Source organism: Oncorhynchus mykiss, chromosome 26 (assembly GCF_013265735.2).
Source record: "Oncorhynchus mykiss isolate Arlee chromosome 26, USDA_OmykA_1.1, whole genome shotgun sequence".
Classification (NCBI taxonomy): Eukaryota; Metazoa; Chordata; class Actinopteri; order Salmoniformes; family Salmonidae; genus Oncorhynchus; species Oncorhynchus mykiss.
This window is the reverse complement of record NC_048590.1, coordinates 34,678,787-34,704,402: the sequence shown is the minus strand read 5'-3', so window position 1 is coordinate 34,704,402 and position 25,616 is coordinate 34,678,787. Positions and strand designations below refer to the sequence as shown.

Genomic DNA, 25,616 nt, shown 5'->3' with positions numbered 1-25,616 from the left:
GTCGGCTGGTCCTCGCTACATATTCGTCGCCAGACCCACTGGCTCCAGGTCATCTACAAGTCCATGCTAGGTAAAGCGCCGCTTATCTCAGTTCACTGGTCACGATGGCAACACCCACCCGTAGCACGCGCTCCAGCAGGTGTATCTCACTGATCATCCCTAAAGCCAACACCTAATTTGGCCACCTTTCCTTCCAATTCTCTGCTGCCTGTGACTGGAACGAATTGCAAAAATCGCTGAAGTTGGAGACTTTTATCTCCCTCACCAACTTTAAACATCTGCTAATTGAGCAGCTAACTGATCGCTGCAGCTGTACATAGTCCATCGGTAAATAGCCCACCCAATTTACCTACCTCATCCCCATACTGTTTTTATTTATTTACTTTTCTGCTCTTTTGCACACCATCTCTACCTGCACATGACCATCTGATCATTTATCACTCCAGTGTTAATCTGCATAATTGTAATTATTCGCCTACCTCCTCATGCCTTTTGCACACAATGTATATAGACTCCCCTTTTTTCTACTGTGTTATTGACTTGTTTATTGTTTACTCCATGTGTAACTCTGTGTTGTCTGTTCACACTGCTATGCTTTATCTTGGCCAGGTCACAGTTGTAAATGAGAACTTGTTCTCAACTAGCCTACCTGGTTAAATAAAGGTGAAATAAAAAAATAAAAATGTTGGATGAGCAGGTATCCACATAGTTTTGCTAATATAGTATATGTATTGTATCTCTAAAGATGCTTCAGAGAGTCTGTAGTGTAGTGGCAGCGGTATAAAAGCTGTTGATTTGGGTTGCATGGACAGGTGCAGTCTGAGGCCTGAGTCTGGTTCTAGGCACTGCAGGGCAGGTAAGCAGTGTCAGGCAGCGACCGACCGGAGTCTCCTCTCCTTGGACTGTACAGATTTGACAGGAACAGGAAGAGATGCAGACGATAAAGCCCTTGCTGTGTTTGAAGCTGTTCAGCTCAGAGCGCACAAAGACAGTCACACAGGGCTACAACCATCACCCCCTTGTGCCTTGCACGCAAAGGCATACCCCCTCTCCTCAGTCAGACTGGACCAGTCAAGAAGGAAACATCAAGGCGGCAAGGCAAAGCTTGCAGTGGTTTGGTTTGGACGGTCAGTGGTTCCATCTTTGCCATTCTCTCTCTCTCTCCCTCTCTCTCTCTCCATTTGTTTATAGTCTATGTCTCTGACAGGAGAGAGTTGATCAGAGGTCTCCTCACCTCATTCAGTCCTATTTGGGTTTTAGAGACAAGGTTTCACTGGAGGAAAGGAGTCAGTTCAGTCAGGTCAATGTCTCTGCTTTACAAGAGCCAGTTGATTAATTAGTTCCCTTTGGCTTATCGTTTTGAGTGACAGTTGCCGTGGTCAGGGTTATGGAGTTCAGGTATTGAGCATGAGCTCTCCTTGTCCGGAGCTCCACTCTCCGAACCCTGTCTCTCCGCTGGAGTGGGGCGGGTTGTCTAAGGAGAGGCCCCGCCTCTTCCCAAACACTTGCTCCTGCAGCTCGATGATGTCAATGCGAATGTCGGCCATCATGACCAGGAGGAAGTCAAAGGAGCCAGGAGGTCCCTGGGGAAAGATACGGAGGCTTTAATATCTCTGTCCACACATCAGTAAATTAGATTTCAACCTGTAAGGCATGTTGCATGCTTTAGGGTGGATTTATTGTATGCTTGGAATCTGATAATACATAGAATAGATCAACAAGATGACTATGATGATAATGCATTTAAAAATACTACAAAGCCTAGCTGGCAAATATAGAAAGCAGACTCACTGGTAGACCTCTGGGACCAGGAGTTCCCCTGTCACCCTAAAGAGAAGAAAAACATCCAGAAACGTCCAGTTACATATTTCCAACATTCGCACAGACTTCTATAAGAGTCCACATCGGCAGCTCAGAGCTCTCAGAGTGGGGAGAAAAGTGTTAGTGTTCCAGTTAACAGCTTTGAAAAGTTTACAGGATAGTTTTAACACATACAGGACACACACAAACATGTACTAAACACCCACAGACACATGGATAGACTGACCTTCAGTCCATCTCTGCCTGGTGCGCCAGGAGGTCCCTGTTGGAAAAAGGAGACAGAAATATGGTTTTAAATGTTTTTATTCGGGAGCTACAGCTCCTCCCATGCAACATTTATTGTAATGATGTATCTCTGCAGCTATGGTTGTGTTGAGGTCTGCTTGGACTAATAGGCCCAACAGCATGTTATCGGGGAAGCAATAATAAGATTACCACAGCTCCTCTGCGACCCCTCTTGATGTGCTCCAGGTCAGGCTCGGGGCCCATAGGGCCCATGTCTCCCCGTGGCCCCTGGGGGCCGGTCAGGCCTCTCTCTCCAGGCTCTCCCTTCTCCCCCGGCACTCCTGATTGGCCTGGGATCCAAGAATAAAGGGATGTAAGAGGAACCAAGGAGATAACCTGAATGTCAGCCAACAAACAGCTGACATAGGCAGTAAACAGAGAGATACAGAGAGAGAGAAAGATTGAGTTAGAAAGAGCAGACAACTCTTACCTGGGACCCCACGGGATCCTGAAGAGCCAGGAGGACCAGGGAGGGCGGGGGTGTCAGGACCTTTCCCCAACCTCCCAGCAGACGGCTTATCACTGCTGTTAGCCAGGCCAGGAGACAACACCTACACACACACAGGTACACACACAGGTAGTATAGTACAACAACCTGTCTCACTGTGGTCTGAATTTGGTCCGACTTCCATTGTGAGACATCAAGTCTGGCAAGGCTAGTTTACGGTTAGTGTATCTCTGGTTAGTGTATCTCTGTGTTTGTATGGAACAGCAGTGTAAGTAGGATGTGCAGTAGTTAGTGTTGTGATGTAGATGTACCTGGTTAGGTGACTGAGTGCTGCCCAGCCTCAGTTTGAGCTGCAGCAGGCTGTTCCTCATGTTGACAAAGTCCTGACAGGTGAGGGAGCAGGAGCCAGCACTCATCAGGGTGTCAGACTTCCCTGACGAGCTCACTGACAGAAAGACACAGAGACAAAGAGACTCTCAGAGAGACAGGCTTGTCACAGAGTAAGTAACACAACAGAATAAGTAACACAAAAACAAAGTCTAGTAGTCTATGTTCACCCTCTCAAACACATATACAGTACTGTACCCTCAGGCTGAAGACACACAGGAAGGTACTAGTGAGCTAAGCCCAGAGGTAGTGTAGCTGCGGTAGCCAGCCTCATGTAGACAGTAGGACTAAAGTATAGTAGTATACTCAACACCCACGGTTGTGACTGGGTATACAGGAGTGCTTGTCCGGTGCCAGGATGTAACCCCTGTGACAGCGACACAGGAAGCTGCCCACGGTGTTCTCGCAGTTGTGATCACAGACACTGCCGTCAGACTCCACACACTCATCGATGTCTGTGGTGTGGGAGACACAACACCAGCTGTTACTTTACACCTGATTAAGGCTGCATTTAGGCTGCTCTAATCAGAGAGAGGGAGAGAGAGCGGTTTCTCTGATGCAGGATGTTAAATTAAGATTCATACAAAAGAAAACAGTGCTGATTGGCTGATAAACAGGCTGATAAAAAGCTGATTGGCAGATAAACAGGTAGTGGACTTACCTAAACAGTAGGTCTGGTGGTTGCGATGCCTCTCTCGATCAAAGCGGTATCCGGGGTAACAGGTGCAGACAACCCGTCCAAAGTTGTCGGTGCACTGCTGTTCACAGGGGGAGCCAGAACACACATCCACATCTGGAGCAGAGAGAGGGGAGGGATTGGTTCATCAATAGGGACATGCATAGATAGGATCTTACATGCAAAGCTAACAGCTCCATAATAACCCTGGATGTCCAATAATATTCCTGTGTAATGTTGCCCTCTATTGGTCATGGTGTGTCATTGTACAATATTGACAATTTATGGAATGAGATGCTATTTTACTTTTGAAACAATTTGCAGTTCAGTAATGGGTTAATTTGGCACTGTAATGTGCATTCTGTCTGTGTACAGGTGCCCAGGTGTAATTACAGGCACTGAGTAAAGCATCTGACTTGGGGTGAGTAGAACTGCTGTATTTCTTTAACCTACTTTCAGGTATGCACTGGCCCATCACGAACCTGAAGCCCTCACAGCATTTCCTCCTGTGGATAAACACACAGACAGACAGTAGCATGAGCCAATAACTCATTTCCCAGCTGCTGTATCCTTCCCTTCACATAATGAACAGCTCTACACAGCCACTGAATGGGAGTCGTTGTCCCAAAGGCGGGAAGGCAGACGGTCTGCTTATCAGTCTGCTAATCGTGGACATATTTTGACAGGAGTAAACCCTCTCGCTTCGCCTCTTCCTCTCTGGTAACACCCAGCCTGTCAATTCTCTTTAGGACCAAAGCTCCTCATTAGCACCAGATCCCTTACCTCCATCCCCACTTCCTAGCAGCACTAGCCTAGATGGTCAAGAGACAGCTGAACAAAGAGCATCATCCTCACACACAGCAAGCCAAAACACCACATGGTACAGGCATTAGGGATGGACCTGCGGAATAGGAAACAATGGAAAGGGATATTGGAACACTCATAGAATCACAGAACCCAAATAACACAGACCCTAGACGAGGAGGGGGGACACACAACTCCTGACCCAAAAACGGCACGCTCTTGATGGAGGGAATTTAGCATGGTACCTCACTGAAGGTCCCTCAAGACCACAACTTGCTTTTATTCTTCTCCAACCTCCATGCAACATAACCCTAAATCACTCCTATAAGACCCTCCCCCACTCCCTCTTCTGAATGATAAATAACTTACAAAACTATGGGCCTGGCCAGGGCCTGATTAAAGCCACATGACGGACTGGTGCTTTAATCTGTGGCTCATAGCTGGGATGTGCTGTGTTGAGCTGGGGATGGGATGGGACAGTACTGGGGGGCTGCTAGGGGGCTCTGGCCAGGGGCCCAAAGGACATCCCTCTCCAGGCCACCTCCTGTCCCTCCAGTCAGTGTGCCCAGAGAGGAGAGGGCAAGGCTGGGCTAATGAACAGCAGATGTGGGCCCTGTCTGTCTGTCTGTCTGTCTGTCTGGGCTGAAGTTGTACAGCCAGCAAGGGGAGGCTATGGCTGGCAGCCTCTGGTCTCTCTGAGTGTCCACTCATAACATCAACACACAACCTCTGCTCTCATAGTCCACTGCTTCACTGCTCTACTCAAAACATCAACAGACAGCCTGTCAGTCACACAGTGACCTGACCCCACACTGCCCCTGATCTGATCTGGGACCTGCAAAAAAAAGAAAGAAAGCATTTTGTGAGCTAACTTTACTTCCCCCCCTTTCTTGCTCTCTTTGCTGATAGCTACTTTTTGAGGAAAAATTGACTTACTATGACTGAGATATGTGGTTGTCCCACCTAGCCATCTTAAGATGAATGCACTAACTGTAAGTGGCTCTGGATAAGAGCGTCTGCTAAATGACTCAAATGTCAAATTAAATGCTAGAGGTGTCTCTGATTGATGATACATGCTCTTCAGTAGTCTGTATAAACAACTCAGGTTAATAGTTACACCGTGTGATGACCTGTCTGTTGATCTTTTGGAATGTAGGGGTCTCTGTTGATTAACACTGTTCTCGGATCTAAAAGGGAAAAGACCAAACCATTAAAGCAACATCACTGTCCTCCACAGTGAGATAACTGCTTCTCATGCTCCCCCGCGTGTGTGTGTGTGTGTGTGTGTGTGTGTGTGTGTGTGTGTGTGTGTGTGTGTCTGGGGCCCAGAGCAGTCAGTAATTGGGTGCATCTTGTTAATGTCAGGAAACAAGGGCAGGGGTTATTAGTGAGAGTGATGTGTGACACTGACAGGACTGTTAAACACAGCCTTGAGGAGGAGAGCTCCCAGACCAGGCGCTTCCTTCAGTTCTCTGCTCACTTCACAATACAGACAAACATCAAGGTCAAGTGACTAACAAGGTTAGGAGAGTACACTCTTAAAAAAAGTTGCTATCTAGAACCTTACAGAGTTTTAAGCTGTAAGGTAGAACTCTTTTAGGTTCCATGTTGAACCCTTTCTACAGAGGGTTCTACCTGTAACCAAAAAGGGTTATCATATGGGTACTGCTGAAGAATCCGTTTGGAACCCTTTTTTTTCTAAGAGTGTATCTTTCTCTACTCCCAGGTTATCAACACTGATGGTCGGATTCTATGGTATTTTTGCCCATTCGATTCATCTGTGTTTCTACATTCTGCATCAACATGTCTTTTGCAAGCATATTGTCTGTTTAAGTTTCTTCAGAAGATGAGTGGAGTCCCTGTGTCACCCTGAGGGTATTCCTGCTGTTAGACACTGCTTCTCTTGATGCTCCACACTCTAACATAGTGCCGACAGACCCCTCAGGTCTGTCTGACCATGCAAGTCACCATGCAAGAGTCCGAGTCCGTCTTAGGAGAACCATGCCTGGGCATCCCTGTCCCTGTGTTCCCCCTGGTCCTCCTTTGTGCTGGTGGTGACCCAGTGACTACCTGCAGAGAGAGGGACGTACCAAGGGCCTACACAGGCTCTACACTACACTGCTGCTGCCAAAAACAACACAGAGACGCTGGAGGAATAGCAAGACAGGATCCAGAGTACAGGCCAGAGCAGGATCACTTTACACTCCAGATTATGTACTTTAGCAAGGGTCTCCCTCCAGGGAGGAGAGCTCAGTGTTATTGTTTTCCATCCAGGCTGGCGTGATTTATTTGTGCGTTCATGGCAGGAATGCGCTACAAAGACTGGATATTCATTATAGACCCCCCCAATCGTCTGCACCCTGGACAGACAGCACTGAGGTTACACAGAGACAGCAGAGCAGAGACCAATCTGGAATGATGCTTTCCATAAACCAGACTGAAGTCACTATGTATTATCAGTTCCACTCACTCAGTACAGGATTGCTCCCTGGACCTCAGATAGTGTTTCTGTTTCTAGATATGGGGAAGATAGCGAACAGGGACAACAGTATCATTAGGTGTCTTGTGACGCAACGTTATGTATCATATTTACTCTGTCAACTCCCAGACTCATCAGAGAGAGAGGGGAGATGACTTAAGGGGGTTGTTATGGCGATGGAGGAGGAAACGCAGCGTGGAGGAAATGAGACAGGGAGATGTTGACACGTCGAGGAGAGGAAGAGAATGGACGGAGAGTGAGAAGGAGAGAAAGAAAGAGAGATGTAGCTTTTGTGTCATTTGTGCTTGATGGTCCTTCATGTGGTGCTCTGTGAGTCAGAAACACAGGATGTGGACCTCGGTGGAGGTCACGGACCCCTTGACACTTCAGGACAGAAGAGACCGTGTCTGTGTGTGTTTCTACTCTTACATATCTGTCATGTTGATGTCTTTGTGTGGGTGTGTGTGTGCAGTGTGCTTTGCAGTTTTTAAATTAATGTATGTTATCCTGTTTATAAGTCTGCCTCTCTATGTATGGATGATTGTCTCAAATCAAATTCAATTGTATTAGTCACATACGCCAAATACAACAGGTGTGGACCTTACAGTGAAATGCTTACTTACGAGCCCCTAACCAACAATGCAGTTTGAAAAAATAAATACAAAAATATGAATAAGAAATAAAAAGTAACAAGTAATTAAAGAGCAGCTGTAAAGTAACAATAACGAGACTATGTACAGGGGGCCCGGTACCGTTACAGAGTCAATGTGCAGGAGCACCGGTTAGTCGAGGTAATTGAAGTAATATTTACATGTAGGTACAGTTATTAAAGTGACTATGCATAGATGATAACAACAAAGAGTAGCAGCGTTGTAAAAGGGAGGGGGGGGGGGGGGGGGGGGGGGGGGCAATGCAAATAGTCTGGGTGGCCATTTGACTAGATGTTCAGTAGTCTTATGGCTTGGGGGTAGAAGCTGTTTAGAAGCCTCTTGGACCAAGACTTGGCGCTCCGGTACCGCTTGCCGTGCGGTAGTAGAGAGAACAGTCTCTGACTGGGGTGGCTGGGGTCTTTGACCATTTTTAAGGCCTTCCTCTGACACCGCCTGGTATAGAGGTCCTGGATGGCAGGAAGCTTGGCCCCAGTGGTGTACTGGGCCGTACGCACTACCCTCTGTAGTGCCTTGCAGTCGGAGGCCGAGCAGTTGCCATACCAGGCAGTGATGCAACCAGTCAGGATGCTCTCGATGGTGCAGCAGTAGAACCTTTTGAGGATCTGAGGACCCATGCCAAATCTTTTCAGTCTCCTGAGGTGGAATAGGTTTTGTTGTGCCCTCTTCATCTGTCTCTGTCTTTGTGTTTAAGTAAAAGCGTCAGTCCTGTGTGTATAATCGATTAGGGTGTTAGTTTTAAGAGGGTCTGTTGTTTTCTCTGTGTTTCCTCATATAGCAGGGTGTTAGGCTGTTATGTAAAGGTGTGTGTGGGTATGTAGGGGTGTTAGTGTATATGCGTCTTGTTCTTGTGCCGTGTGAGTATACACGTGAAGGTGTTAGTGTGCTGAGATGTGAGCACGTCCTCTCTCTGTTTATTTATCCTGTCAGCACACTTCCAGCCTGCGGTCTCTCTGGGGACACATCAGAATGGGGAAGGCTGTTAGTCAGACAGTGGACTCTTTCACTGAGAGCACAGGAGGTCTGCACCACTTCCACAAGCACAGCCACGCTACAGTTCCCAAACAGCACCAACACTCCTCCGTCACCTCTAACCCACCTCCTACCGCTTCTGTCTTCATAGTTCCTCACTCCATCACCAATGCCTGATCTAAAATTCCAACAACCTATCTCTATTCCCACGGCTGACCTGGTGAAACATCAACCATAATGGCTGGAAACGTGCTAGGAAGGACAATGTGAAAATAATATATCAGAGCCAGCCCAGCACAGTATGGTTCGTGTCTGCACGGTAGTGTGAAAAGGGTATAACACCACTCATAAAGCCATAGCCAGTTAATGTTGGGCCAGAGAATGACACAAATCGTTCCCTCTCTCGCCCCCTATTCCTCTCTGTCACTCTCCATCTCTTTTATGACCCCTCTCATTACAGGCCCTAAAGCTCCCAGGTCTATTCCCAGTGCCAGTGCCTACCCTCGGTTCCCCCCAGGCAATATGAAGGGCCGCTGGCCTATGTGACCCAAGGTCAACCCAGGGCTGTGTTTCACCCCAGGAATGTGCCACCTCTGACCCTTCTGAGCTTCACAACCTCTCAACGACAGACATGTGAACTGGCCTGGAGCCTTACCTGACGACAGAGAGAGAGGGAGAACGGGAGGGAGGGAGAGATTAGAAGGAAAGGGGGGGAGGGGGAGGGTATGGGGAGAGAGAGAGATAGAGAGAGGGGGGGGGGAGGAAGAGACAAGGGTAAAGGGAGAGTGACAGCAAGAGGAAGAATGGACCCTATGAGGACAACAAAGGGCCTAAGAGAGAGATGAAGTCCAGATTACAGGTAATGTAGTGAGAGCAGCCAGTAACTGAGAAGGGAGTCTAAAGCCAAACTAATGATGGATCTGTCTTAATGACGTGTCTGTGAGTGCTCTACTGCCAGGAAAGGAAACCAGGCTACAGACTGGTCTTTTTTAAGGATTCTACGCTGAGATCACACCAAAGTCCTTAACCAGGGCTGAAGGTAATGGACTGATAAGACATGAAAGTCTTCCAGAACCTTCCAGGACTCAGAGGGAGACGACCTGGAGGTGGGAGGGTTGAAATGGCCCCACTGCACAGAGAGATTATGTTTGTTGTGTCCGACTGTGACTCCTCATCTTTACCACTACAAACTTCCTTTATTTCATCTCTCCCTTTTCATTCCTTCACCCCTCCCCCTTTTACAATTCTGTGATATAAAAACATGTACTGTCTATACAGTACACAGCTGCTTCTCTGTGCTGTACTTCAAACAACATGCTGACGATGCCATTACAGACTTTAATCACCTAGTGATTAGATTTGACCTAGATTTGTATTGCTGACATATTAGTGTTGACATCATAGCCGTACAGAAATGTGCTTACCCGAGGGCCTCCCGGGTGGCGCAGTGGTTAAGGGCGCTGTACTGCAGCGACCGGGAGGTCTGTGGGGTGACGCACAATTGGCCTAGCGTTGTCCGGGTTAGGGAGAGTTTGGCCGGTAGGGATATCCTTGTCTCATCGCGCACCAGCGACTCCTGTGCCGGGCGCAGTGCGCACTAACCAAGGTTGCCAGGTGCATGGTGTTTCCGGGTTGGATGCGCGCTAACCAAGGTTGCCAGGTGCATGGTGTTTCCGGGTTGGATGCGCGCTAACCAAGGTTGCCAGGTGCATGGTGTTTCCGGGTTGGATGCGCGCTGTGTTAAGAAGCAGTGCGGCTTTACCCCTTACAGGATCTTTTCTTTTTCAGAAGTTTCAAGTCTGTAGAAGATCACTGCAATAACCCCGTTACACTTAACACACTCAAAGTATGGAGGTCAGTTCAACGCTTCCTGGGAAGGTCCAAACTAACCTCTGCTCTTACCCCAATTCTTAACAACCCAGATTTCAGTCCAGGATTGCTGGATGCTGGCTTTAACTTTTGGCTTGATAAGGGCATACGCAGGCTAAATTACTTATTTGCTGATAAAATGGTCAAAAAAAATGGCAGATGGTCGAGAAATATCGACTCCCAAAACAGGACTTTTCCCGCTTCCTACAAGTAAGACATTATATTCTGAAGAGCACCACCTTAATTGGTAACCCTGATGTATCTGTCATTGAAAGAATGCTTTTTTTCCCACAAAGGAAAATGTCTGTAAGTCTGATTTATGATAATTTAAGGTCCTTTTCTGCTGTCAACACACAGAGGGTGAAACAAGTGTGGGAGAAAGAATTGTCTGTTACTATTGACGAAGAGATGTGGGAGGACATTTGGAGATATGCAAAAACAATATCTATATGTAATCTTACTAGAGCAATCCAAATCGCAGACATGCTTTTAGCCCCACTTCCTCTTCCCCTCAGTGTCTTAAATGCAAAACTGATACAGGCACCCTAACACATTGTTTATGGTCATGTACCAAAATACAAAGATACTGGTCTGGTGTTCTGCAAGAAATTGAAAAGATCCTAGGGGTTGATCTAGAATTGGACCCAGTTTCTTTACTGTTATGACAGGCAGGTTACTTCTGTGGGTAAGAGGAGGCTTTACAACATCCTTACCTTCGCAGCGAGGAAAAACATCCTTTTACAGTGGATTAGTGATGAGGTTCCTTCTATTAAAGATTGGCATAAGATACTATTTGAATGGGTGCCTCTGGAATATCTTTTTTATTTTACTAGGCAAGTCAGTTAAGAACAAATCCTTATTTACAATGACGGCCTAGTGGGTTCAGGGGCCTGTTCAGGGGCAGAACGACGGATTTGTACCTTGTCAGCTCAGGGGTTTGAACTTGCAACCTTCCGGTTACTAGTCCAACGCTCTAACCACTAGGCTACCCTGCCACCCCAAATCTGACATGTACATTGCATTCTAAAGAAGTTCTACAAAGTATGGGAACCTTAGCTAAATTACCTAGAACCTGAGGTATCAGCTATTATGCTGCAAGGATTCTCGTAGAATGGCGGGGATCTATGTATTTCAGAACTACACTGTACGTTCCATGTGTGGAACCTAACCTCTTGGTTTAAACTGAGCTTTTTTTGTTTAATTTCTGTTTGTAAGTTTGTTTAAAATGTATGTATTGAGAGACGCAATGATGGTGATGGGGTGAGAGAAGCACCGAGTGGGAAGAGGAAAATGGTGTACTTATGTATGGGTGTGTATGTGTGTGTGTGTGTGTGTGCGCGTATGCGTATATGTGTGTATATGCATGAGTGTATGTATGTATATGTATGTATGTGTGTGTGTGTATGTATGTATGTGTGTATATATATATATATATATATGCGTAGATATGTGTAAGTGGGTGCGTAGATATGTGTAAGTGGGTGCGTAGATATGTGTAAGTGGGTGCGTAGATATGTGTAAGTGGGTGCGTAGATATGTGTATATATATATGCGTAGATATGTGTATATATATATGCGTAGATATGTGTAAGTGGGTGCTGTTTGTCTCTGTTGTTGTATCTCTTAATATGGGTGAAAATTGTGAAATTCCAATGAAAAAACTGTTACAAAAAGAAGCAGTGCAGCTTGATTGGGTCGTGTATTGGAGGACGCATGACTTTCAGCCTTCGTCTTTCCCGAGCCCGTACGGGAGTTGTAGCGATGAGACAAGATAGTAGCTACTAAAAAACAATTGGATACCACAAAATTGGGGAAAAAAGGGGTAAAATTCAAGAAAAAAAATGTTTAAAAAAAAATGTGCTGCACTGTGGAACGGTAATGAATAACAGGCATTGTGTTTGTACAGAGCGCTGTTCAGGTGAATGTTAATTAGAAAAATATGTACAATGATTACTTGATATTTACTGGAGTCCAACAATAATACCGATTTATTAGACTTTACCATTAAAGACAGGAAGTGAACCTCTTGTAAAAAAGTGTTTTGTGAGAAACAGAAATGGATAATATTTCCCCTGTAATGAAACAGGTACTCAGTACTCAGAACAGTGTCAACTACAAGTGTGAGACAAATTAAACAGTTTCATTTTTGCCATTTAAAACACACTGAGGAAGAAATGCCAAATATAAAAAAGTATACTAGTTAGAATAGGACACCCCATGGAATTCCTAGATGCAATGTAAACAATGTGTGATAGATCCCAGTTTCACTATGTGTTTAGGGTGAATGAGCTGTCCTGATGTACTCTTGGCAAGAGAAGACATGTCTCTGTGAACCTTTTATAACCTAAGCTTGTACCATTGGGTGGAAGTGGTGGGATATTTCACTCCTCATTTCGTGGCTAACGTGCTGGTTGCTGGTGGTGTAGTGAGTCTGATGAGGCCTTGGCTGAAGATAGTAACCCTGTCAGAACCTTATTGGAGCACAGCGTGGGGTTCAGACCTGACTGGATACACACACACACACACATCTGGTCCTCGTTCCTGCTTCGGAGCCTGTTGCTCCGGACCTAAATCACATCGTCTCTGCCCCTTCTTCACTATGTGTTTCCTGACCCTGACATGACTCGTTTTAGCACCTATTCTCTGTTTATTGTTGATCAATTTAGTGTCAGTGATTGACTGACAGACAGGGTTTACCAGGGTAGGTATGATGTATGTGTTATATAGTCCCTTGTTTTATGGCTTGTAGGGGGGAGACCTCTTAGTGTCCTGGACAGCGAATCACAGGGGGGCTTAGTAGAGTTCAGCTCTGCACCCCAGCCACAGCCCCACACACACACACACACACACACACACACACACACACACACACACACACACACACACACACACACACACACACACACACACACACACACACACACACACACACACACACACACACACACACACACACACACACACACACACACACACACACACACACACACTTTGAGGACATTGCAGGCCTGCTTCCTCCCACCTGCTTTAATGATAAAACCAGAGCACAAAAGAGAGACGGGACTGTGAGAGCTTGGTTCAGTATGTTTTGATCCCCCCCTCTCCTTTTTCCTCTCTCGCTCCTGGCTGCCTCCCTCTTTATTCTTCCACGGTGAGGGGCCGTGGGATAGGATGGTTTCCAGACCTTACAGCAGGAAGCCACGTGTACTACAACGATGTTGAGAGAGAGAGAGGGAGAGAGAGAGATGGTACTGTTCTGGTGTTGAATCCCTCATTACACTTCAACAGCTTTAGCTCCAACACTACTGGCTTTGACTCTACCGGTGTTCCACCACATCAACTGGACTACGGGGCACCAATAGCAGCAGAATACAGAGGTTCATAAAAGCCAGAGCTCTGTCCTATAGAGCTTCCCTCCCTCCTGTGATTTCCCCTTCCTGGTCCTTTTTATCGACTTTGACGTGGTTTTCCAGGCAAGCCCCCTGCCGAGGTGAGCACACGGCATTGCCAGAATCCAGGTTTATTTAATTTGGATAAAAACAAATCTTAACGTTTTCCCCACCTTCTCCCCTCCCTCACTCACTCTCTTCCTTCTGTCCTCCTGTTCCCCCTGCCATGCGTGTCACAGACTTTTTTACAGCCGGCCCCACCGTGGCCTGTCGACATGTAGGGACCATAGGGGAAGCAGAGCGGTGACGGAGGGAGTACGGAGCCCACAGAGAGAACACTACAGAGGTGAGAGCCAAGTCTAATGCAGTAAATCCACAAGGAAACAAATAAAGAGTGAGAAATGAGATGGAGCTTAACACTCAGGAGGTAGTAGCTACAGTACGTAGTACATACACTCTGGGCCTGCATGCGCTCCAGGCATCGCTTGCACTATCAGCTGTCAGAGCCTAGGACACATGCATACAGGCACACTCGAATGACACACACATTATCACTCACTATGTGCTCTTTAACACCAGGGAGGACACACACGTTGCACTCAGAGAAAGAGGAAAGGAGAGGAGACGAGGGGAATGCAGCCAGTGTGAGTAGCCTGAGTGTTGTTCACCCTGGCCTGGAGGTCCCAGCCAGACTCTGCATCTCCCTGCTCAGTGTTATCTCAGGGTTTAATTGCTGAAACCCTACACATCTCTCTGAGGGACAATGACACCCAAGACCCTCTCCCTGGCGTCATTATCAGCCCCCATCGCCCCCCATCCCTGAGGAGGGAGTCCTGAGCCCGTAACACATACACTAGCCCTGGGTTTCTCAACCTTCGTTCCCTGAGACGCTTGATGCTTGTGACCAGTCCCTTAGATGGTTGGCTGACATCAGAGTTAAAGTCAAGTTCTAAGGGGTTATGCAAGGTACTACTACTCCTTGGTACAGCCCCCGGTACAAAATCAGGTTGGGAAACTCTGGGCTACACTGGGGCCTGAGGCCTGTCAAGGTTTCAGCCTTCCAAACGAAGGCAGAGTCACAGTTAAAAGAGAAAAGCTGTGTCGTGTGGATGGGCAGATTGTGACCAGGCATGGAGCGGAGTCTGTCTTACTAATGAACACAGACCACTTGAAAGCCAAGCGGTTGACACACAGGGGAAAGGGAATGCTCAGACTTGGCATTTCTGATGGAATCCCGGTCACAGAGGCATATGATTGGGTCCAGAGTCAAACCTGTATAATGAGTTAAGCAGCCGGGTTTAACTGGGGTTTGCAGAGGAAATCTAGAGGTCGGGGCAGGAATGAACTGAATATTATGTCAATTCTTGTGATTTCTTTGAGAGGTTTGATGAGTGTGTGGCAGGCAGGCCCAGTGAGTGACTGAGTTCACAACAGTTCTCTTCAGATTATCCCCACTCAGGCCCAGACATGACAAGATGGATGGAACATTTAGAAAAAAATGTCATGTTCATAAGTGAGTCGAGGTAGAAAAGATCATATCATGGACTCCAGCAAGAACATTTCACTTATGCCAATGCAGCCCAAAGCCGTTTTGACTAAGCCGGTAGATATGTCTGGAAGCAAACTAGACAAACATTAACAGTAACCAAGTTATCATCCACAGTTGTTATGCAAGTAAAGTCATACCGTATAGAACATAAATCACAGGAAGTGGAAACCGGAATTTCGGTACAATTTTATAAATGCAGACAGATAATTTGTTCGTTCGAGATGTTGGGATCTGTTTGTGTCTGTAAAATGTAATATGCGACAAATGGTGGTGGAAACGCCTTGTGCAAATACTAATATAATAACCATCATGTCAAAGTAAACTTGGAGTCACGTGATGATATGGTGTGTGGTTCTCCCACTACGACTTGGAAAACCATGCAGTTTATTAGGCTACAGATAAAATAAGTTATGATGAACTTTACAGGTTGATGAAAGTGCACTGTGATGAGCTTGATGCTCCTTTCCAATAAATATTGAGGGTCTTATTCTGGTGACATGATGATCTATGCTTGACTGTTGTTTGACAACAACAACAAAAATTCCATCTGGCCACTCTACCATAAAGGCCTGATTGGTGGAGTGCTGCAGAGATGGTTGTCCTTCTGGAAGGTTCTCCCATATCCACAGAGGAAATCTGGAGCTCTGTCAGAGTGACCATCAGGTTTTTGGTAACCTCCCTGTCCAAGGCCCTTTTCCCCCAATTGCTCAGTTTGGCCGGGCGGCCAGCTCTAGGAAGGAGTCATGGTGGTTCCAAACTTCCATTGAAGAATGATGTAGGCCACTGTGTTCTTGGGGACCTCCAAACCTGCAGAAATATTTTGGTACCCTTCCCCAGATCTGTGCATCGACACAATCCTTCAACCTCATGGCTTGTTTTTTTGCTCTGACATGCACTGTCAACTGTGTGTGTGTGTGTTTGGGGGGGGAGAACCACCGTGGAGGGGAGGAAAAATGCATCTCAGTGGCTGTGTGGGTTTGCTGCCCGACACCATAACAACCCAGTGAAATTGTGCTAACCACAACCACAGAGGTGGAGACATGGGAAAGCCTGCAGACTGCCAGGACACACTGAGCTATATGGTTAACTCACTCTGCTTGCACGGTTAGGCAGACCAAACAGAATCCTTTTCATGAATGGCCATCATCTAAAGGATATTTTGCAGCCTGGGGCAGTCCTTACCATGCTTCCCTGGGAGACATGGCAGGAAAAACTAGAAAACTAGCTAAAACTCCACCACCACCACACACATCTTGTCTGGAGCCAAAAATCAAATGAGACAACTTTTATTGCTGTGGTATAACCTTGACAGTACACAGATCATATGCTTCAGACTTAAACCAGACCTGCAGACTGGGGGTTTGGTGTGTGTGTGTGTGTGTGTGTGTGTGTGTGTGTGTGTGTGTGTGTGTGTGTGTGTGTGTGTGTGTGTGTGTGTGTGTGTGTGTAGGATATTGACACAAAGGATGTTGGTAGAGTGTTGTGATTCTAAAGACATTCGGTATGGTGGATGGTTGTGAAGATGATGGATGGGACATTTTTCGGAACAAACCACCCTATTTTGTCCCTTCACTATATCGGCATCGAACACACAGGAGAGGGGGTGACCTTGACAGTTTATCTGCATCTTTGATTTAAAGGCCCTCGCTCCCTTCAGTCTCAACATAGAGTTTGATCTGAAGCCATTCCTGTGATTGTGTTTTTGTTATCCATTGTAAAAAAGTGTTTGTAGGCCTATACGATGTAGCCTAATTGTATCTATGATCGTATGTTATCCATTCATGCTTTTTTATATGTTCTATTGATATTTGAAAATCGAACAATGAAATCATGCCACACCCGGCCATGATTACAGACACCTGTGTGTGTCCTTTGAAACTATATCAATTAGTGACCCGCAGTGTTTGTCATTAAACCCTGATGGAGACAGATTGGCTGTCGAAACGTGGCTATTAAATTATTGCATCTGAGCTCCTAGAGCAGCATTCCCCAGATGTGGTCCTGGGGACCCTGAGGGGTGCACGTTTTGGGTTTTGCCATAACACTCCACAGCTGATTCAAATTATCAAAGCTTGATGATTAGTTGATTATTTGAATCAGCTGTGTAGTGCTGAGGCTAAAACCAAAATGTGCACCCCTCGGGGTCCAGAGGACTGAGTTTGGGAAAGCCTGTCCTGGAGTGTGCGGCTCTCAATTTATTTTTAAAGGATGGGACACTCTTACCTGAGACAGGTGCCATCCGTGCCCCTTGCTGTAATACAGGGGTACTCCACTGTCACTACCTTGTTTTCTGGACACTCCTCCCTTTACAAAGCCACGAGAAAGGAGACAAGAGAGATAAGTGTATTGGTAACAATGTTGTTACTATAGTAATAGGAGTGGTATTAAAGAGAAAGTCAGTCAATTAAATGGCAGTTATTTCATAGTGGAAATTCCCTTTCAAAACAGTTCCCAAGCATTATGGCTACTGTAGTACATCATGCTACAATACATAATCACAATTCTATGGCAGCAGCTACTGTATGTGAAGCAGTAAGAATATTTTTAAATGAAAGTAATAAAGAAAACTGATTGTGCCATGCAGTGGCCAGCACATTATTTGTAAGAAAAACGTTTGTTTAATAACCCTGCAAAGAGGTGCATTTATCATCAGGCTTTGGATGATTTAAAGCAGGTGTGTAGTGCTAATGCAAAAACAAAAATGTGCACTCCCTCAGGGTCCCCAGGACCAGGACTAAGAAACACAATAACTCGTTTGAAAATACAGATGTCTATAATTTTCTTAAACTGAAAATAAACTGAAATAATAATATCATGAAATCGTTTACAACTGGAATGCTGAACTAAGAGGTAATAGGACGGAATTCAATTATAATTTCTGAGAAAAATTAGATGCTTCAAAGTTCTTCTGGTCTATACTTTGCCCACTTCATTCAAACTATTGTATGTAGGCTATGAACTCCCCCTCCCTGGTCCAGACCTCTCTATGTGCACCTTAATAACCTATGTCATGTTATGGGCAGAATTTTCAGCTGGCATGCAACTGAGTGATTCCGATAACTACTCCTCTGTATTTGCGTGATCTCATTCAATATTCCAATCACATCACAACCGCTTTTTACTTGCGGACGCACGGATCATTGGGTAGGTAGGCTTGATGATTGGAGCAACGTGGTGGTCTTTCTTTGACTGATTGTCAACGTTTTTCACAAGCAAAGTATTGTTTTTATTGTCTCTCACACATCACACATAAATATTACATTCAGTTACTTTTCGGTCTAAATAGAACATTTATCACCATGTCCAACCGGATAGCAAGTTACCGGACAGTTTTACTAATTGCCTACCAATCCTTCATTTGAATGTGCATGCACTTTTCTTAAACTTTGATCAAGTGTATATTTTATTTATTTTTCTGATAGGAAATAACAGACTGATATCTACAACGTTCCCTCACAAATGCGCGGACTGCCAACTTACCCTGAAGTGAGCACTGCAAATCTTGATTTTATTAAAGAACTGGCACCACAATCCCAAATAAAAACAACGCAGATGGCACCAAATGGTAAGAGTGTTGCAGCGCAAAGCTGGCCCATGTCTCTGGCGAGCTCCGTGACAGCCTTGTTTATATTTTCTTGATGCCTCGAGAACGAAGACGCTGTACTTCTGCAAAACAGCTATATGTTTTAATTTATCAATGTAGCACATGTACTGATTTAAAGCTAATATAAATTATAATTATACTCAGAGGTCAAACACGTGAGACGCTGTACATTAATTACTACACTCAAAACTTCCTCGCGGTACTGTAGTGAGTCCTGTCCCAACTGTTGCGCACTGAATCAAACCCCCTCGAGCGATTCTGGACGAGTTTATAGACATGCGCCGTGATGAGCGCGATTCCTCTCACTAATCCCCAGTGGAATTACCTTCCTGTATTCATGTTTCTAAAAAACTGACTTTGACGAAAAGGAAACATTTAAGACACAGCAGAAAATACCTCTGTCTCTTGACGAGCGAACTCTCGACCAGAATGAATCATTTCTCTAATTCCACATGAGCCTTTCTCTCATCCTCTCCTCCCTACACATTAGTGCATTGATTTAATTTGATTTAGGAAATACATATGTTGGGGAAGAGGTCCATTTTCAATGTAAAGAGCAGAACCAATTTAGAGGAAATCGTTTGACTGATTGTTTCCTATTCTCCTCTCACTCTCTCTTTCATCAAGGATAAACTGTAGCATAACACATTTACTGATTGCTGAAATTAACTTTTCCGTTTATATTCACCCCATAAATTGTTGATATAGGCACACTCTTTAATCAATGTCCAGAAGATTATTGTTTAGACTTTGTACTAATGTTCATCTGCATGTCATATACACTATTGGCATACTGAAGTAATATGAAGTCCAATATAGTCTTAAAAACATATATTTTTAATCATAATCGAGAAAAATACAAGCCTGTATTTTTAAAATATTTCTGTAATTCAAATCAAAGCTGAAATAACAAGATAACTCTTCAGTTGCTCAGTCCCTAAAGCTGCCACGGTATTCCTAATTAGATTGTATTGCTTTAAATTCAATCTTCCTAAAACAGAGAAGCTGTTGTCACTGAAGGAACTTTGCAGGGGACATCTTTAATATGTTTACACAACACAAGCTACTTTATTATTTTCAGATTCAGTGAGTAAAATATGATATAATCACACATTTAAATGACTGGTAGACACATTTGATTGCTCATTAAGTAAATCATCAACTGTTGATATTCCCTTGACAAATAATTTAGGAGATGCAATGCAATATTACCATATTTGTCTGCATGAGGGAAAATGAAACATTTTGGGCTTCATCATTTTTTTGTGCTGCAGTGCTAGGATTGTTCTGGAATCTGGACAGTTTGCAAGGAGAGTGACTTGCACAGTTGAGCTCTATCTCTAAAGATGGTAAGGGTTATGGTTACCACACTGACAGGGCAAAGCAGACCACCAGTCACCCCAGTGGTCAGCCTAAAGTGCCAATGGTCAGTCAGTGTCAGTGGTGATGTTATGTAATGCTGTGTTCAGTTGACTTCTGTCCAGCCTCTCTGTATCTTTTCCTCTGGTGGATTTGTTGGCCACCAGTCAATTGCAACAGATGGTTTTATTCAACACAAACAAATCTGTCCTTTAGACTCCACTCCCACTTGCTTCCCTAGTCTCCTTTTGTTACGTTCCCACTAGAGTCAAATAAATGTATAAAATATATAAAAAGCATTATTAAAGAACCGCAGAGAAAAGCGATGGTATAAACTGCAGTCTCTAGTTCATTATGATGACCACAGAGCCCATGTCTACTCATGTTCCCACGGAATAGAGCTCCTCTCTTGGTTTACTTTTGTTTTGGGTTTTATTTGGTGTTTGCCTATCTGCATATATTGAAACCAGTATAAATGTGTTCTTCATTGCAGGCTGGGGCCACATGCTGCACACAGCAGTGGTTTTAGTTACTGTCATATTTTCTGGGTGAAACAGTCCTGAAATGTACTGTGTGCAGTAAGAGATAATACTTTGACAATATCCCAGCTAGACTCTCTGTTTCTTTAGTAATGGTTCTCTGACTGTTGTAAGGAATGTATGTCTTCCCTGGTCCTCTAGTCCATGGTTCCACATCACCAGAAAAAGAACACTGATAAACACACTCTCTGGATCAAGTGGGGAAATACATCATATTTTTGAGATGGGCCTCTTTCCACAGTCACTTTAGACAGCTATTTCACTCATCTATTTGATGTTTACTTGTTTCTGCCATTTATGCACTGCTGTAGCAACAGCTCCATCCAGGACAGTCATAGGAGGAAATACAGCAGTTGAGATGTGTGAAGCAAGCAGGGCCTAGGCTGGAGGCTGGTCCCCCCTTTGTATTGTATTGGTTGCAATAACACATAGCAGCCTGTTTATCTATTTGTGTTGTGTCTGTGTCACCTTAGAAACACTGGAAGATAGTTTACTCATGATTCCAGTACAGCAGTAAACGCCTGACAGATCCGACAGAGTTTCACAGAGGTGATTTATCACATCTGGACGTTCAAAATAAATAAATAAATCATGGAAATAAGCTTTTCTCACATATTAAGAGTTCCTTATGTAAACTAATGGGGCGATTAGTTGTAGGCATTGGCAAAATAAAAAAATGTACCTGGTCAAACTTTGGACAAACTTTTTGCTTTTGTTTTCAGAGAAACCTGTATTTTATAAGACTGTCTGTCTGTTCTGTACAGAAGCAATAAGAATGTCCCAACCTCTCAAACTGAGCTGACTCTGACAGCAGATCGATTTTTACATTGTTCTTTATTGGGCCTCATTGTTACATTTATGCATGACCTGAGGTTGAGGGAACACATGTGCTTTATTTCTCATGCGCCCTATATAGCAGGGTTTTCCAAACTCAGTCGTAAGGGACCCCTTCGGTGCACATTTTGGTTTTTGCCCTAGCACTACACAGCTGATTCAAATAACCAACTCATCATCAAGCTTTGATCATTTGAATCAGCTGTGTAATACTAGGGCAAAAACCAAAACGTACACAATGGGGTGGCCCGGGGACTGAGTTTGGTAAATCCTGCTTTACAGCACTGGGAAAAGGCAAGGACTTGTAAAAGAACAGGGGCATCAACTCCAGTTGTTTAATGAAATTCAAACTGCAAAACTCTGATTCCTAATTGTGTTGATTTCCTGTTTCTAATAATGTCCAGAGGGTTGATCCTGCTGCCAGTGGAACTGATTTCTTATCGTGTTGATTTCCTGTTTCTAATAATGTCCAGAGGGTTGATCCTGCTGCCAGTGGAACTGATTTCTTTAGTACAATTTACAGATTTTGTCACATCTGCTCCTGCAACGCCCTCTACAACTCATCCTGTGTCTCCTTGACCTGCCGCCACTCCCCTAGTACTCTCTCCCTTCCCTCTCTCTCTGTGTGTTACTTCATCCCAGTCTCCTCATCCTCATCTGCTCTTGGGTTGCCCGGTTCCACTCCGCGTAACAGATTTACAGACTTTTGCTCCCTCGTCCTGCTGTTTTTCAGCCCCATGACTCCCAGCTGTGTCTCCAGGCCTTTGCTCCTAATAGTGATTTATTGACCTGTCTCCTCTGCATGTGTTTGGAGTTTGATAGGGGTCCTAAGCTAATTTCCATGCAGCCAAAAACCTGTTCATGTGATGAAATGCATGTTGTTCTTGGCGTACTAGAAGAGGAATGACACTAAGTCACTCTGCTGTTGGTCCCTGTTACGGTTTTGAATACACTGTGATCTGAATGTGGATCTTCCATCTTCCAGAAATGTCCATGCTATCATAAAAGAGAGAGGGTCTAATGGTTCGCTTAGATTACCCACACCATACCACCCCTTTGGTACGACTGGGGCTCCACCAGCTCTCTCTCTCTCTGTGTTGGTGTGTGTGCTGTGTGTGTGTTGGTGTGTGCGTGCACGCCATGTACCTCCATGTTCCTCTGATTTATTAGATGTTGGAGGCTTTCAGCTTTTGAGGAGGCTGGAGAGGACGGTTCCCCTGCTCCCACAGGTGCTCCCAGCAGCCAGCAGCCAGCCCAGAGACAGAATAGAACAGACCCGAGCCTCCCAGCAGGCGGTGGAAGAGCTTTGACACGATTAAGACCTCATCTGGAACCCAAGCACCCTGCCTAGCCATCTGCTGGTGTGGATCATGGTCGATCCTACACTCAGGCCCAGGCAGCAGGATGCAGAGAATATACATACTCTAACAGACTGGAAGTGGTGAAGAGCAGGGAGTGGTCTACACATCAAATTGAATGAGGTGATTAAAACAAGTGACTCAGAGAAGAGTAGGGAGACTTGAGAGGGAGACTGGGAGAGGGACTGGTGCTGAACCTACAGTACAGTAGCACCGTGGCCTGGCTGACTGCCTGGCCGGTTGACTGGTTGGTGCTGAGGTCTCACTTTGTGTGTGTGCAGTGATCAGTGGGGTTTAATCGAGCAGTGAAGCGGACACTGTCTGGAATGCCTCTCGATACGGCCGTGACCCCCAGGGACGACCAGGGGATTACTGTTCTCTACTTCTCAGACTGGGAGAGAAAGAGCCTCAGAATTGGAGATGGACCAGCCACTGACTTCACACACTTACAGTAATTCAATGGATACTAAAGAGAACGGCTGTGGAGCACTAAACCAGGAGTATGGGGATGGAGTAAACTACGTTCTTATGTCCACACTAGCAAACCACTTAGAATATATTGGGCATTCCTTCTAAGTAGTGTGGTAGTGTGGATATTGGGACGTGCAGTATGATGGGACACATTGCTCAGACACTATAGATAAGACAGAAAACAATAGCAAGCAATTGAAACCAGATCTGAAAAATTATTTCCCCGAGTTTAAAGAGCAAAGCGAGAGTGGACAAAAGGCAGGGAGGCAATACTGAACCCCCCCCTCCCTCCACTTCTAACTACTTCTGGCCTATGTCCCTGGTGGAGCTGTGAATTAAGTACCTCTGAAAAGATCATGTGAACCTCTTGTCAATTAATCAGACCTCAGTGTGATGTGCTGTACCTACTGCAGCTGAGCTGGGACAAACATTCCCATAGTCACAGGGCTGGTGGTGGCGGAGCAGGACTTTAAGTAGTGGAACGTACACTATGACAGAGAAGGAGAGAATTCATCATGTCATTTGCATTAAAGCAAATAGTTCAGCATCCTAACTCAGTTTGGAGGTGACATAGTCCCAGAGGGAATGGAAGTGTGTGTGTGTGTGGTGTAATTTCTCTCCCTGAGACAGAAGCAGTTTAGCGGCTGGCCTGAAGCAAAGTCCTGCTCGTTCCGCTTTAATTCAATGAAGGAGAGGAGCAGGGAGCGTCCTTCTCCACATGATCATAGCCTAATCAGATATACCATACAATCTCTGCCCCCCCCCCTCTCTCTTGCTGCAACAGGAAGCACATATACAGACAATCAACCACTCTAGCTCTGTGATCAATGTTGACATTATCAAACTACCTTAATCAAACAAGCCCTGCAGCTACCTTTCCCTCTGCGATACCAGCACAGCCTATCAGATATACCCTCTGTGCTCCTAACGTTATTGAACCAGAGAAATCTGTGGTCAATAAAGTTAATTTATTTATGTAGCTACTAAGGGCCCCAGGTCATGTGTTGAAGGTCTGAAAGGGGCGCAGAGGCCTTGACTTAGTTATGTGCTCAGTGATACCAAACAAATTGGGCCGCAGGCTACAAATAAACCCAACAGTCTTTAACAGCAGACCTATTATATAGGACGAGGAGGTAATCTTGAAATGGGTGAGAAGCGGTTGTTTTAAACTGTAAATGTACTGGTAAGCAGAAGCAGATGGTGACAGTGAGCAAAACCCCCTCAGAAAGGAGACCTAAAATCCCTCTGTGTAAATGTTTGGTTTTACTATTTCATTCTTGTAAAGTACCCATTTGGAATTTGAGTAGGTCTTGATTGTGGAAGCAGTGGCAGTGTATAAGGAGCTATATCACAATAGGAGTTGTCGTTAGTTTTGAACTATCTGGCTAATAGTCCTGCACTTTAAGCATTAAACCACCTTAGCATGGGACCAAATCACTTGGGATTCTACAATATGGTTTTCTCAATGACTGTGGGTTCTGTGTGTGTGGTTTAGTTGTAGGGCGTGCTGAAGCATTCAAGTCTCAGCAGTGAGAACTGTTGATGTTCGCCTTTCTCCACTCCAGTGTATAACTGATCACAGTCCCTCTTTGAAAGATCCAGATTAAGAACAAATACCCTCTGGTCTGAAATGACATGTTTGCGAAAATCAGGAACGAAGATCAGGGAGAAGACAAACAAAATATCTGGCATGGCTCTGTCAGAGATGTCATTCCCACATGTGGAGTTGGAGTTAGAATGTACTGCAGCTTGGGCTCACATAAACAACCATGCTTAGTTTCCCTTATGACAGCCAGCTGTGTGGTATTTCGCTCTCCTCCAGGCAGTGCATGTGGAAATCTCTAGTCTGTGTGGTCTGGTCCCAGAGCAGGTCCCAGACACAGTGAACACCACCCTGAGTGTGGAGGAGATAGGGGACAAGGGTTTGATATGAGCTGTGGGGGCAGTGGTGGTGCTCTTCTGTTCCTTAGGACACCAGAACAAGCTCTGATGGCAGCTCCCCAGCATCAAGGCTCACAATCTCTCTTCCTCTCTCCTCCCATGGTCATTGCTCTCTTCCTGTTAAACCAGCCTCTGCTGGCTGGCTGTGCATCACATTTTGGGC

The 25,616-nt window shown here is 45.2% G+C and overlaps 1 protein-coding gene across 1 annotated transcript; it reads right to left on the bottom strand.

The window, feature by feature from the left end:
• Positions 1–570: 570 nt before the first annotated feature.
• On the bottom strand, positions 571–19,179 carry LOC110506701 (collagen and calcium-binding EGF domain-containing protein 1). The gene is made up of 11 exons (XM_021586514.2): positions 18,828–19,179; positions 17,571–17,651; positions 4,071–4,123; positions 3,603–3,734; positions 3,259–3,396; positions 2,866–2,999; positions 2,537–2,657; positions 2,257–2,396; positions 2,048–2,083; positions 1,792–1,827; positions 571–1,583 (listed from the first exon to the last, which is right to left on the bottom strand). Exons 1-11 carry the CDS (start codon positions 18,941–18,943, stop codon positions 1,395–1,397), a joined length of 1,176 nt encoding a protein of 391 aa, XP_021442189.1. The 5' UTR covers positions 18,944–19,179; the 3' UTR covers positions 571–1,394.
• Between the last annotated feature and the right edge of the window lie 6,437 nt (positions 19,180–25,616).